The 15,485-nt window shown below is 41.3% G+C and overlaps 1 protein-coding gene across 7 annotated transcripts in view; it reads left to right on the forward strand.

The window, feature by feature from the left end:
* ANO1 (anoctamin 1) overlaps positions 1-15,485 on the forward strand; it is a 134,578-nt gene that overhangs the window by 100,212 nt on the left and 18,881 nt on the right. For 5 of the 7 annotated variants that reach the window (XM_054027989.1, XM_054027990.1, XM_054027988.1 and 2 more), the window contains 5 exons: positions 6,513-6,595; positions 8,638-8,649; positions 9,538-9,609; positions 12,807-12,881; positions 14,663-14,864. In XM_054027989.1, coding sequence (XP_053883964.1) covers positions 6,513-6,595; positions 8,638-8,649; positions 9,538-9,609; positions 12,807-12,881; positions 14,663-14,864 — 444 coding nt within the window. Of the gene's footprint in view, positions 1-6,512; positions 6,596-8,637; positions 8,650-9,537; positions 9,610-11,591; positions 11,670-12,806; positions 12,882-14,662; positions 14,865-15,485 lie in introns of all 7 variants that reach the window. The other 2 variants (XM_054027994.1, XM_054027992.1) reach the window with 2 other exon arrangements.

The raw sequence follows: 15,485 nt of genomic DNA on the forward strand, positions 1-15,485 counted from the left end.
GGCTGCATTTCAGCCTTATAGCCTGCCTCCAGCTTGGGGGGGTGGATTCATTCCCAACATCCACCACATTGAATAGCCACAATGTCACTTAGTACGTCGCTAAAAGCAGCACAAAGAGATCTTTGCCTATGCAGGCTTTCATGTATGAGTAGTGATCTCCATTTTTGATACTGTATCTCATTTAGTTCTGGAAATACAACCCTAGTTTCCATTTACTGAGATATATAGGGAACCATTTTGTTTATTAGCAGTAATTTAAGATGAGGTTAGTGTATCCTTCAAAATAAAGTAAGAACTTTGTTTTCCTGGCCACAATCATCAATTTATAGAAGCTGCACTACCATCAGCTATGACTGAATATTCTATTCAATGTAAGGTAAGGTTGGAAGTGGAGTGGGTACCTACTATATGGTCCTGTTGAGAGTTGGTTTAAAATGCACTCAGCAAACAGGCATAATAAGATAATCAACAGAAAATCTGAAGAGGAGAGGTGCAGAATCTGTGGAGATGAGTATCTGTTATCTTGAACAGCATCTTGTCATGTTACATATATTGAGAAATGTGATATAACCCGGAGCAGCATGCCAACCCATATCAGAGACTTTAAATAGTCTGATTCTGTCATGTGGTAATCAAATATCTACTTGCGCGCTCTCTCTCTGTGAATTGACAGGTACTCCAATTGGTCTGTAGCCTACTCAAATGTATCATGACATAGAAGATTGCCTGGGGAGAGTATATTAGTCCCCTCCACCCATTTTTGGTGATTGAAGAGGCAATCTCTATTATTATGCAAAGTCAGAGTAAACAAACAACTTGGGGGGGTGTCTGCAAAACACCTCCTCCGCAACTGCTTGTGTATTTGGATACTTGTATATCCTCCATCACCAGAGCATCTGAAAGCCTCACAGACATTTATGAAGTTATTCTTTGGAGCAGGGAAGTATTGCCCCTATTTTACAATGAAGAACTGAGATATAAGGCGATCAAGGCCCCGATTTTCAAAAAGTATTTAAGCATATGCCTAACTTAAACACTTGAATTTTTCCATTAACTTTAATAATACTACTTATATGGTTAAGTACCTCAAAGCAAGGCCTCAAGCCTGGATACATAAAGGTACATAGGCACCTAACTCAACTCCCAGAATTAGGCACCTATGTACTACTTTTAGAGGCCACCATGATCCACAAAACTCCCTCAGCTGCCTATGTTTTTTAGAGTAAGGCTATGTCAACTCTACTGCCTATGTGAGCAAAACTTATGTCGCTCAGGAGTATAACTATTCCACCCCCCTGAGTGACAGAAGTTACACCGACATAAGTTTTCATGTGCACAGTGCTATGTCGGCGGGAGAAATTCTCCCACCAACATAGCTACCGCCGCTCACCGGGGTCAGTTTTTTATGCTGACAGGAGAGCGCTTTTTATGCCCATCGGCATAAAGCGTCTTCACCACATGCACTGCAGCGGCATAGCTGTATCGGTTCAAGTGCACCACTGCAGCGCTATACATGTAGACATGCCCTAAAAGTGCACTCTACACCTATGTTTCTGCCTCTGGCCATGTACCCTGCTGCCTTCCTCTAGGCTAGGGTTGCCAGCCCTCCAGGATTGTCCTGGAGTCTCCAGGAATTAAAGATTAATCTTTAAGTAAAGATTACATCATGTGATGAAACCTCCAGGAATACATCCAACCAAAATTGGCAACCCTACTCTAGGTACCCAGATGTCTATCTCTTACCCTAAGCCCCAGAGCAATCCACACCCAGGGGAAGATAGGCATTCATTCACCTAACTTGTGTGCTGGGCCTGATCCAGTAGGTGTGCTCAGAGGCTGCCACATAACTCCACACAAAACAACTGGGGGAAGGGAAGGTTTCTTATAAGCTTTAGCCCAGTGGTGAGGGTACTTACCTAGGAAGTGGGAAACCAAGGGCTCAAGTCCTCCCTCTGCCTGAGGAGGAGAAGGGTTTTGACCAGGGATCTGCCACCTCTCTAAGAGCCCTAACCACTGGGCTATGGGATACTCTGATGTGGGACTCCTTCACTCTCCTGTTGAAGTTGTTCCACTTTAAATACATCATTGATTAATTAATATTAATTGGGCTGGAGGAAAAGGGAGAATCACTGTGTATCCTAGGGATTAGAGCACTCAGCGGTGAGGAGGCAGATCCCTTCTCCTAATCAGGCAGAGGGGGGTAGACTTGAACATGGGGTCTCCCATATCCCAGGTGAGTAGGGTGACCAGATCACAGGGATGAAATATCGGGACGCGGGGGGGGGGGGGTGGAGCAAAAAAAAAATGGCGGCGGAGCAAAAAAAAAAAAGCAGTTTCGCAGGGGCGGGGGGCATTAGCAGGTCCCAGCCGCGCCGGGCGCACGTGCTGCCCACCCCAGGGCAAAAGCTGGCCCCGATGCAGAAGGGGCTGGGGATAAAGAGGGCATGGGGGGACACACCGATAAGAAGCAAAGTCCGGGGCTGGCAGCGGCAGTGCATGTGAGCCGGGGACCCCGGGGGCAGCGCGGCGCGGGCGTGCAAGGGGCCAGGGCTGGCACAGCCAAGCCACAGCAGCGGCCGGTCGCCTGAGGGGCTCCCCGGGGCTCCAGGCTGGGCAACGGGCAGGAGCCAGGGCTTTTCCAGCCCCGCAGAGCCTCCCGCCCCCCAGCCCGCCGTGGGCACATGCGGCGCGTCCCGCCACCGGCAGGGAGCCCTGCGCCTCTCCCGCTCGGCTGCGCTCCAGCGGCTCCTTCCCGGCGGGGCGAGCCGCTGGAGCGCAGCCGAGCAAGAGAGGCGCGGGGCTCCCTGGCAGCGGCGGGGAAGTTTATGGGGACCCCGGCTGGCCCCTCGCCCCTGTCCGCTGGCCTCCCTGCCTGGGACAAGTCTCGCCCCCGCAGCCTCTCTTCGCCGCGTGTCTCCGGCGGCCCACGCTGCCCACCCGGGCCAGAGCCAGCCCCGGCTGCTGTCTGCACGCAGCCCAGGCCATGCCCAGCTAGCCCCCGGCAACTTTCCCTTACCCTCCCATGCTCCTGGTAGTTGCCTGACCCTCCTCCTAACCTCCTCCCTCCATGGAGAGATCCAATGGGGGAAGGCGGGGGCGGAGTCGGGGTGTGGGGGGCGTGAGCGCCGGAGCGGAGGGCAAAATTGCTTTTTTGTCCAGTGTCCCGACCGAACATCAGTCGGGACGCGGGACAAAGAAGGAAAAATTGGGACTGTCCCGATAAAATCGGGACGTCTGGTCACCCTACAGGTGAGTACCCTCACCACTGGGCTAAATGTTACAAGGGAGCTGTCCCCCACCCCCACCCCCACCCAGCTGTTTTGTATGGAGTTGGGCAGCCTCTGACCACACCTACTGAATCAGGTTCTGCAAACAAGTTTGGCAGGGGAACACTTATCTTCCCCCAGTTCATGTATCACAAGCAGATATAGGCACCTCCCTGCAAGGGGTGGGCCTCAGGACATATCAACTATTCCATTGGCTCCCAGCCTAGGTTACTGGCTTTTGTGGATTGCATTCCTAGGCACCTGTGTCTCCCCATTCATCGTATAGGAAGCCTAAGCACCTGACTCAGGCCTTGTGGACTGCGGTGTTGTTCCTGTGATTATCTGGGTGCCTGAGACCCTTTGTGGATGTGAACCTAAGTGACTTCCACAACATCACACAGGAAATCTCTGGAAGGGCTGAGTTTGGAACCACAATAACCTGAGTCACAGGATAGGTCTTTAGCTACAAGATCATCCTTCCTCTCACACATGGCCAACCTGCCTGGCACCCACACAGTTCCACATCTGCTACTGTTGCTATGAGCCAATAGCACACTGTGCTTCCCAAACACAGGGTTTTCCCCGTACCATAACTTTGTTTCAGTGACTTACTGGTCTTTCTCATGCCACCTCCAACACACATGCTATAGTGCTTTGGAGACAAGAGTCCATTCATTAGTTATCAGTAAGGTTAAGATTTTGTCAGTTACTTTTAGTAAAAGTCAGGGACAGTCACGGGCAATAAACAAAAATTCACAGAAGCCCGTGACCTGTCCCTGACTTTTAGTAAAAATAACTGTGATAAAATGGAGCTGAGCCCAAGCCCTACTGTGGGAGAAGAGCAGGAGTGTCCTCCTGCCGCTCAGGGCAGCTGACAGCTCCAGATTTCCCCACCACCTGCGGCAGCTGAGAGCTGCATGGGCGCCTGCAGTGGCTCGAGCTCCAGGTGGCCCCCCACCACCTATGGCTGTTTAGAGTTGTAAGGGGCCCTCCATCGCCTGCAGTGACTCAGAAATCTGGGGTTCCCCTGCTGCCCACAACTGCTAGGAGCTGCGGGGGTCCCTGCTGCCCATAGCAGCTTGGAGCTCTGGGGCCAGCAGCTGAGAGTTCTGGGTCCCCTCACCACCTGCGGCTGCTGAGATCCCCTCTGCTGTGACTCAGAGCTCGGAGCTGCAGGGACCCCCTGCCACCCACAGCACCTGGGAGCTGCAGGTCCCCCATCTCTTAAATTAGCAATCTGACATTGATTTTCTGTCCCCTAAAAATAAGGTCTGAATTTGTGTGGTATGAAACCTCATCCAGAATCCCTCAAAATTCAGCTCACATAATGATCTAGAAAGCAATCTACCAGAACCTTTGAGCTCCGTTTGTGTTTATGGGCAGAGATGAAATATGAAAATGCATGTGTGTTTGGCAGAAAGTCATTCTTTCTTTGCTACTTCTTTGAACCAGCCACAGTCGGTTGGTGCTTCTCATATGAGCTAACAGATGGCTATGTTGCAGATGTAATATTTTCATTTTACATTTTTCCAAGTTGATGCTGTAAAATGATTTCTGGTAGCAGCATGAAACAATGTGTCTTTCATTTTCTCACTGTACGTGGAAACTACAGACCACAGTATAAGAACTCCCAGGGGCACAGAGAAGGGGCAGGGATTCAAGGGTTATATCATAGACTGTTTTAAGATATAATTATGATGTTACCAAATTACAGGAAGCACAAGAGTTATAAAGGGGGTCAGTTGTAGGCTTCGTACGTGAGAATTTCACTTGGAGGACTGATGAACGCTAAAAGCACCGCCTGATTCCAGTCACCCTTTTATCTATATTAGTCTCTCTCTCCCCCTCTCTGCCTCCAAGGTTTTACTGAATATCATGGTACATCTTGTTGAGCACATCTGTTAGTATTCACTGCAGAAGAATTCTCAGGGGGTTAGCCTTTCTCAATGGACTTGCTTTCATAATTACTTATTTACTGAACTGTGCTGGTTTGTTCCCAGCATTAAAATGTATGTCCTCTGGGAACTTCCTCCACCTCAAAGGCACATACACTGATAAAGAGCGGAAATTTTGCTGCAACTCAAGAGTTGTTTTCACATTGTTCCTTTTTCCTGGGTCTACCCTGGTAAAAACAAAATGACTGCTGCACCGTGGATCCCCTTACAATGGCCATTAAAAAGCTCCCTATTTCCAACACTTATAAGGTTTGATCTATATGCAGTTTTTGTATAACTATTTTGGATAGGGCTGTGATTATTTATTGAAACAAGCAACAGAGGGTCCTGTGGCACCTTTAAGACTAACAGAAGTATTGGGAGCATAAGCTTTCGTGGGTAAGAACCTCACTTCTTCAGATGCAAGTTGTACTAGTATAACTGTTTTTTGAAACCTCTAGTGTGGACATATTTACATCTGTATAAAGGTGCCTTATACCAGTATAGCTTATTCTCCTTTATTCTCCTTCCCTAATGGAAATAACCTATAAGTACCTTTATACCAATATAACTGTGCCCACACATGGGGATGGGGAAGAGGGGTGTTGTGCCACTTTAACTATACCAGTATAGTTAGAGATCTGCAACTGTTGTGTATGGATAAAGCTAATACTGTTCAGATTGATAGGCAGCCATATACAAATGATGCCTGTAATATCCTTATAGAGACACAAAATATTAGTTAATTTTGATTTGGGCACCTAACTCCCTGAGGTACCTTTGAAAATCCCAGCCTTAATTGTGCACTTAACTATCCACTATCAGGAACAAACAAAGGTTTTGTGGGTATGTGAGAGAGCATTTCTTTTGTCTCCCATAGTTAAAAGTTGGCTCCCAGAGTATTTACCAAGTACTCCTACTGGAGAATTCAGAATTCTCACTAACATAAATTTCCATTTACAATTTAATTATAAATTATTTTAAAAAACAGCTCCTGAAATTAAACTGCCCTAATAACTAGCCACCTTCTGTTCAAACCTAATGGAAGTTTTGGATGTACCAGATATGCAAAATCAGGCCCTTATGCATAATAGTTTTACTTATTAACATCCTGTAGCTATCAGGCCAATTCTGCTCTCAGTTGTTCTCAGTGAAGATCCTCTGGATTTACACCAGGGTAACTGAGACTAAATTTGATCTAACACACCTAAGCAGATACTTTAGACAAATTCTAACCCAGGCCAATTTGATTTTAAAGACCTTAAATATGATCCAAATAACTATGCTCTAACAAAGTATTTTTAATTCCCAGCTGCCACTTTTATGGAACACTGGAAGAGAAAACAGATGCGTCTCAACTATAGATGGGATTTGACTGGGTTTGAAGAAGAAGAGGTTAGTTTTTAAGTTGGTTTGGTTTGACTCCATTTCATGGTTTGGTTTTGTTACATTTTAACTTCAATAATTAACCTGTAAATGGTGCTGTACTCTAAACTGTTAAGACTTTGCTTCATGGAATACTGCAAGATTTTTGCAGTAATTCCTGGTACAAAGGAAAATCCTGTATGTGAACGATTTCTGAGGGTTTTTTTTATTGTGGGTGTATTGCTAACACATCTTGTTACCATGGAAGCATAATTGTATATCTACAACACCCTCCCCCCCACACACACACACACACTTTTTTTTTTTTTTTTTTAAATGATGTTAGGTCATACCTAGTAATGCAGGCCCGGAATATATAGCTCATACATAATTCCCTGACTCAAGAAAGGATATTAAAAGCAGAGAGACGTACTCTCCTCTTAGCTACTCTGCTATAAGTCAGGAATGGGTCTGTCAAAGTTGATAATGTTTACACCATTGTAAAACCAGCATGAAGAATCAGGTTCTGAAAATGGCATAGTTGCTCCATTCAAGTCTATGGGAAAAGCTCCCATAAACTTTAATGGTGCAGGATCACGTTTTAATTAGGCAAATTTTGTGGAAAATACTGCAGGTACATTGGTATGGAGCATTGTATAAAAACACTAGGACACAAATTTGGAGGTTGTCTTGTCTGTGTGTACCAAAAGACATATTTGGGAGTGGTTCAAGGTAGGAAGATCCAAGCAAAAGAGTGCTAAATATTAAAATGTTTATGGAATAAAAGGAAAAGAGTCATTTTGAGGATCTGCATTTCAAAGCCCTTGATCCAAAGTCCATTGAAGGCAGTTGTAGTTTATCAGTGACTTCAATATATTTTGGATGAGACCCTAGCTGCACAATACATTTGAGCATCTTTGGCATACCCATAGAAGATAAGGAGGAAAGTTTAGATTTATTCCATCTCAGGTGTTTTGGGTTTTTTAGCAACAATATTTGGATTGCAAATTGGAATTGAAGGCAATGGGAGTTCTGAGTGGTAAATATTTTGGGCTTTATTCAGCCCAAAAAACCATTCAAAGACATCACTCAGCTGCAGCTGTTCCACAAACTTCCATGAGAGTTGGACTGGGCCGTATATCTTTGTAAAGTTAATTTCTTGGGAGTTATGCCTGTAGTTCTTTTATTAGAAACATGGCTGCCTGTGCAATCTAGACATAGTGATTATATTCACAATAAATACTATTCAATTATGGGAATGTATTTTAGGAGACCTTTTATTAAACAATGTGTCATGCTACGTGATGGGCCTGATATTGTAATTCTACAAAAGCTTTTTTATTTTTAATTGACTTCTTAGAAGAAAGTTTGGTTTCTAGGGCCCCAGTCCTGGTAAGTGCTCCATGCAGGCATATCCTGAGCCAGCGCACACTGCAGGATTGGGACCTGCTATTTTGTTGGATGACAACATGAGGATTTTTTTTTCTAGCTATCGTAAGATGACTGTCCTTTTATTTTTGGTATCTTTAATTGTTAGCATACATGAAAATGGAAAGGATTAACTGTATCTTTCCAACAGCTATCCCCTTCGTGAGTGTGTGTTCAGAGATCTCTGCAGTAAAAACAATGTCAGACCAGAGACCGCAGCTGTTAATAAAGTATATTTTACTCTTCACTTAATATGGTCTCTGCTAGCTAATACAGCCCCTTGTTTAGCAGCACATTTACGCTCCCAACTTTCCATTGACTTCAGTGGGACTTAAGCAGATGCTTAAATGCTTGCTGAATCAGGATCTCAGATGGCATCCTAAAATACTAAAATATTTAATCTTCTGTTGGGTACATTTATTCAATAAACTCTTTCATGCAGTAATGTTAGTATATCTTCAATATGAAAACAAGAGCAGACTGATTTTTTTCCTGGTTGTGTCTATCAATGCACTCTATCTATCATGTTGTTCCATGTGATTAAAAAAAAAAAAATTCAGTGCAATTTGCAACAGTTCAGTAATCATCTTTTTTGTTTGTTTTTTTGTGTTTTGTTTTTTTCTTTCTTTTCTGGTTTCCTGAAGGAGGCAGTCAAGGTTTGGAATTTTTTTAATTGCTCTACCTTTTTTATTACCTGTCTATTAGTGAAAGGTATCTTTTCATTTCACCCACTTCTTTTTTTCCAGCATCTAATTTCCTTAAAGCTCCCACTACAGTGATTCTTCCTTTCTTTCCTTTTTTCTAGTGGTTGGACTTTTTTTCCCAAATCCATTCTATTTTTCCATCCAGTGCATTCTTGTGGGTACTTTTGGAATCCTTCAGCTGTCTTGTTCCTTCTATTTCGGGTTATTTTCCTACATCTCCTCTTTTTCATTGTATGTGGCTAGTCTAATATGCAGTGTCTGTTGCATTGCAGAGATGTACCTTTCTAGGGATGTTGCCGTAGGTATGAATACATTTGGTATCCAAACTTGGGCCATCTGAAGGCCTCATTGGCAACTTGCCAGTACCCCAAGAGCTGCACATATTTTACCTAAATTATAGCAGATAACAGCTACCCTTCATGAAGCATGGTTCATAGAGATTATAGTTTGTAGAATGCAATGTTTCATCTTGATCCAAATGGCAATGTCTCATATCAAGATGGAACATCACATGTTGTGATCTGTAGTGTCTGCAAGCTACGCTATAAATCACAATGACCCAAGCTTGATCTGCTCAGGGTTACACTTGATATATTCTGTAGAGCTTTTTTCCTGTTTCCTAAACATTTATTCCATGGAATAGAATTTAGAACGATATAGTACTTCAGAGATTTTACCTACAACATGCTATCAACTTTACATTAGTGATCTGTATAGTAAATTAGAATTCAGTATGAGAAACGGGAAATTAGTAGGAACTGGACTTATCATTTGTTCATATATAGATGACCTAGGAAATAGATATAATTTCTTTACTATTAAATGTGACTTCTTTCACAGGCTCATCCCAGAGCAGAATATGAAGCTAAAGTATTAGAAAAATCACTGAGGAAAGAATACATACATAAAAAGGTATGCTAAAAATATTTATGTATTTAACCACGTAAACTTCTTTGGTGAATAAATCCATTTACAGATGACTTGACCAAGATTTTGGAAACAAAAATAAACATAAAGACACTGTTGTATATCACGTGTAAGCTTCCAAACATTTCTTTAACAATTAATTGCATTTACAGTGGCACATACATTATTTATATATATATATATATATATATATATATATATATATATAAAGCTTGTACAAATATAGAAATGACTTCAGTATTTGGGTATAAGATGTATTTTAATAGAATTCTTCAACTATAATTTGAATTCTTATTAGGCTATGGATAAAGTTTGAGAAATCTGTAACTGAACAGTAAACTGTATCTTGCAGTATTATAAGTAACTAGAATTTCTCAGGAGAAATTCTCATGCCTTCCTAGCATCCATCATCATAACAACATGCTAATCATTTGGGCCAAACCTTGAGGTCCTTTACTTATTCCAATTAAAGTCTGGCTGAATAAGAACTGAGCAAAAACAAAATGCTGATTCATATCCTACTGCAGATTTTCCCACAGGAGAGGTATCTGGAAGAGGAAAACTCAGTAAGCATCTCTGATGGATTTTCCTCCCTTCTTTTCCACTGGGAAATTAAGATTTGCTTTCTCCTTCTTTGTGGCATATGTATCCATTGGAATGGACTGTTCACAAATTTAAAAATGCCTCTAAAAGACACATGTTCAGCCACTGGATTGGAATCTGGCTTTCTGCACTTAGGTCTTGATGTTTGTGGCTTTTAAAAATCCTATGGCATTTAATAAAATAAAATGGTTACTAAAATAATTAATAATAATAATACTAACCCCAATTTCCTGGCTGAATTCCAGGTTGGGCAATAACCTTCTGCATTTCTAAATATAATCCTCTTGCCATCTCAGCTGTGTAAGGTATCTTTCACTTCTGGTCCCAACTTCTTTTGTTGTGTTGTGGTTAAACAGTTGCTACATGTCACCCCAGAGGTGGCTGCATTTCAGTGGTGCATGAAGTGATACCTGTGAGTAGCTTGTACAGCATAGCAGACGTTTGGATTGTAAGACACATTGAGATCCTTCAAGATAGAAGGTATTATGTAAATGCAAGCTATTAGTATAGCCAGTTACCATATGACAATTAGGTTACTTAATGATGGACACCTTAAATGGACTGGACAGGAATTATTTTAAATTTGTCTGTTTTGGTTTTCTTACACGCTTACATTTATGTATAGTTTGGCCATTCTTAAACAATGGCATCAGTTGGTTCTGATATGTTTTAGTTAGACTATTACAGAAAATGTTCACGCTTAACCTCTTTAATATTAAAAGGTTTTAATTTTGGTGTGGAATACCTTACATTCAGCATTGCTTTAAAAAAAAAAAAAAAGGTTTTTGTGATGAAGAAAGAACATCTGAATACATTGTTTTTATTTCCCCAGCAAAATAAAAGTAGAGGGCTTTCTACTTTTTTTTTTAAATACTTTAGAAATACACGTCTCACTCCTGTAAATTTCAGCCTAAAGTGCCAGTGTATTAAAGCTCACAATAAAGATCCCTTCCAAGACCTCTTGGAAGCCAGTCAAACCATGAAAAAACAGACCTGAAATTCCTGATGTTTCTCAGACCAAACCTCAAAAAGAATAAAAACTTTCAGAAGAGAAGTCTTTCAGACTTTCTTGTACATCATAAAGAAGAAGAAAAGGGCATGAGCCTAATATTTTGTAAATTCTTTGTAGGTCACCTTTAAAAGTGGGATTTCTTCCAGACAGTGGGTTGTTGGTTTTTTGTTTTTGTTTTTTAAATAAACCTGAAGCTGGAACCCAAAACATTGAGCAAACTAATGGAGTACTTGTTGCTAAATTGCACTGTGTACTTACTCAGCAGAGTGTGTGGATTAATTTGGCATTGTTAGTCAATGCTTTGTAACGTTGTATCGCATGGTCCTTTTTTGTTTCCTTTGATTGCCATCAGAAGCGTCGACATTTGCCAGAAGAGACAGGAAACAAATGGAGACAGAGAGTTAAGACAGTCATGGCTGGGGTGAAATTGGTACATTTCATTCAGATTTATGGAGAAACTCAAACTATGAGTAATTATGGAAGACACAAATTGATTGTTTTTCTCAACAACCTTTGGTTGTTGAACCTTTGTTTAATATTCACATTCAGTTGTTATTTTCTCCTCTCTTCAGCACCCAGATAGACCCTGTGTTTACGTGTAGTGGGGATGGCACTGCATGGCTAATCTTTGGGTTACCATATTGAATGGATGTTGCATTTTTGTAATGAAGCATGTGCCACATGTTTGACAGAGTTGCCTGCTGTTCTATCAGACAACATGCATGTAACTTTGAATGAGATTGTTGTTCAGTACAATGTAGTGTCATCTTCTTTAATGTTACTTTCCTTTGACATTTTCTTTCTGCCTTTAAGAAATCACTCTCATTCTGCAAATTTTACAAATGAAATCAGATCAGAGATGACTTTCTAAATGAGACTGTCATTCCCAGATAGATTGTGTGATCAAAATTAATAGAGTGATCAAATATAGTAAGTGTGATACTGCAGAGATTTTGCATGTGAGTAACTTAACTCATGAGTAGTCGCACTGGCATCAATTTTATTCATGTGTGTAAAAGTTACTCATAGTCAGGTGTTCACAGGGTTAGATCCTTAGCAAAGCAAAATCAACCCTGGCAACATTGCACTAAGGGCCCAATCCTGAACAGCCTCCCCCATGTGAGCAATCTATATTGCAGTGGGACAACCTATAGGATTAAGTATTCCTCATGTGAGTAAGGCTTGCAGGGACAGTCCTAATGGTGCTTTATTGAAAACATATTCTAACAAAAAAAAAGTTTAAATCTTTTCTGGGAAAGGAAAATGAAATATTTTACACTAGGAGAAATCTAATTTCACAGCGTAATAGTTTACTTAAGTGTGTTTCTCAAAAAAGCTGTTCAGACTCATTTATACAATGCAGAGCTTAGCACCAAATTGAAGCTGTAAGACGTTTACCTGTATAAAATTGTATCTTTAAACACTGTATCCTTCCACCTTCTAACTGGTTGCGTGTTTGACTGTTTTCCTGTGCCTTGTTGTTTTTGTTACAAGAACAAATAGAAGGGATCTTTTTAGATACTGTATTAAATTACAGGGTGTTGGTTTTTTTTTTTTCATATTTTAGACTGATAAAGAGAAACTGACATGGAAAGATCGTTTTCCAGCATATTTTACCAATTTTGTTGGCATTATCTTCATGGTAAGTATTTCCTGGAAAATATTTAAGATTCACCTTACTGCGTGATTGTGAAATCTGCCTTTTACAATGGGCATCTTTTTGTCTAGGAGAAAAAAACTATTCAATCACTTTAAAATTTTAATCATTTGAAAATCACTTTGCTCAGGTGGTACTTGACTTTTGTTTTGCTTGTATGTCTTTCTTTCATAGTGTCTTTAATGAGGACTGGGAAACAAAGATCTATTTCTCTATAGAACTGTACAGTTCCCATGCACTGCTTTGAAAGGGATGGTAATTTACCGCACACAGTCTGCTTTGGAGAGTTTGTCAGTCATGGGTTCTTTTGGATTACAGGTTCCAAATTAAGTATGTCTTCTCTTACATCTGAGTCAGAGCAGTTGAAGTTCACCAGTCACATGACAACACAGGGTCTGTAACTCAGAAGATGGGCAGAAATTGCTCTAGTTATTCAGATTTGTCCCTTCTCATGGTAATACCTGCAGGAGGGGTGGCTGGGGATCCCCATTCCAGAGTTCTTAACTAATTGTTCTGTGGAATTGTCTCCATGGAATAAATCCTGGGGTCTCCAAATCTGGATACTCTAAGGGGGGCCAGGGGCATTCAAATAGAGACCATGTGCTTCCATGCCAGTTCTGATCCTTGGTGGCTAACAACCCCTCAGCTCCTTAGCAGCACAGCTCCAGTACAGCCTCATTATCAGGGATTCCCTCTGGCCTTATCTGTCTTGCACCTTAGTGTGTCTGTATGAGCAAGAGAAAAGAGAGACTCTCAATGGAAAAGATAATATAGGCCCTAGGCTATATTATTTCTTCCTGGGAATCTCTGTGAGGATGAGGAAGGACAAAATTGTCCAAGGCCGTAGTCTATCTTGGTCTATCTAGTTGCTGCCCCCTATTCCAGTGTGTAGACCCATGGAATGGCCTCTGAGGGGGCAGAAGTGCTGCACAGGTAGCTGACTCCCCACTTCTGCATTGGAGGTAAAGCAAAGTTTGGTGTGTTAATTCTTTATTCTGAATGGGTGGGCCTGCACCATTTAGGATCAGAGGACAGAAATATGTCCTCTTAAGGCCCAATCCTGAGAGGTTCGGAGTGCCTCCTGTGATTTCAGTGGGAGCTAATCACTTCTCAGGAAAGTGCTCAGTATCTTACAGGATCATGTTCTTAATATACTCTTCCATTTAAGCAGTGTAGCAATTTAAGCAGGGCTTTTTTCCCAAATCTTTCAGGAGTCAGCTATATTTTTCTGGGTTTTGTTGTACTCTTGAAATAATATGTAGCTGATCTGCAGCACCATTACTTTTAGTTTAATCTTTGAACTCTCACAAAAATGGAGGTCTCAGAGGGACATTCAGAAGTTTAGACACAAAGAAAAGCTAAGCCATATCACTCTCAGAAATATTCTCCTCTTCATATCTACTGGCCACGTTCATTCCTGGATTTTCCTTTACAATAAGCCACTTAACACATCCATTAATGTTATGAGCATCAATTAAAAGTGAAGTGCATCAATATTAATATAAACTATACCTCTAGCATTTGCATTTAGATTCCTTTTTATTAATTGCTAACACCATAATATGAAATTACTGTTATGATCAAAGTGCTAGGAACAGAGGATCTGTGCCAGAGCCAATTGAAGTCAATAAGAGTCCTTTCAGTGGTATCAGTGGGATTGGGATCAGGCCCAGGGAGTACATGGGAGGCATTTCAGAGTTAAATCTGCTTGCTGATGAATGACAGTGGGGTGTTTTATAACAGATAATGCCATCTTTTATTCCCAGATTGGACTGACATTTGCTATCGTGTTTGGAGTCATTATATACAGAATCTCCACTGCAGCAGCCTTAGCCCTCAACTCAACTCCCTCTGGCCGGTCTAGTGTTAGAGTAACAGTCACTGCAACTGCAGTTATTATTAATCTGGTGGTGATCATCATTCTGGATGAAGTATATGGTTGCATAGCCAGGTGGCTAACTCAGATTGGTAGGTATAAATCATTGTCAGTTCTATTAGATTAGTTATTTCGTAAAGTACAAAAACTACTTATTTACATAGCATCATTTTCTAACTTCAGACAGATGAGCAAAAACATGAAATTCAACCATAAGGCTGCAATTCTATCTCCTTAGCTTAAAGAAAAAACATCAAAGGGCACATGAAATTGGTTTTTTTTTATAGCTGCTTTTTCTCTTTGCTGCTATTGCTCCAATTATGAGTGGGCAAAGTGGTTCCGGATAAATTAAAACTTTTGTGCCCAGTCATAACTTATTTTGGGGATGCAACTTATTTGGGGTCTTTCTAAGGTTTGGTAATGTACAGATCCGTTTTCCATGTCTTTATATTTTCTGTGCTAAATAAACAATGATTGGAAGTGAAAAAGAAAAAGTAAGTGCCAAAACACTGTGGAACCAATTTTCTTGTGCTATTTTCAGACAGGACCAGAAGCAGAAGGGCCAGAAATTTTATCCAATCTCATGTTTTATGCTAGATCCATACTAATTTTACAGACACAAGTAGTTTGGATATTGTCATTGCAAGTGAGATTCAGGGGAGTTCCAGACACAGAGTTGTCAAATTGGGCCTGTTGTTTGAGAAATACTGTAA

The sequence above is a fragment of the Malaclemys terrapin genome, chromosome 4, assembly GCF_027887155.1.
Source record: "Malaclemys terrapin pileata isolate rMalTer1 chromosome 4, rMalTer1.hap1, whole genome shotgun sequence".
NCBI classification, from domain to species: Eukaryota; Metazoa; Chordata; order Testudines; family Emydidae; genus Malaclemys; species Malaclemys terrapin.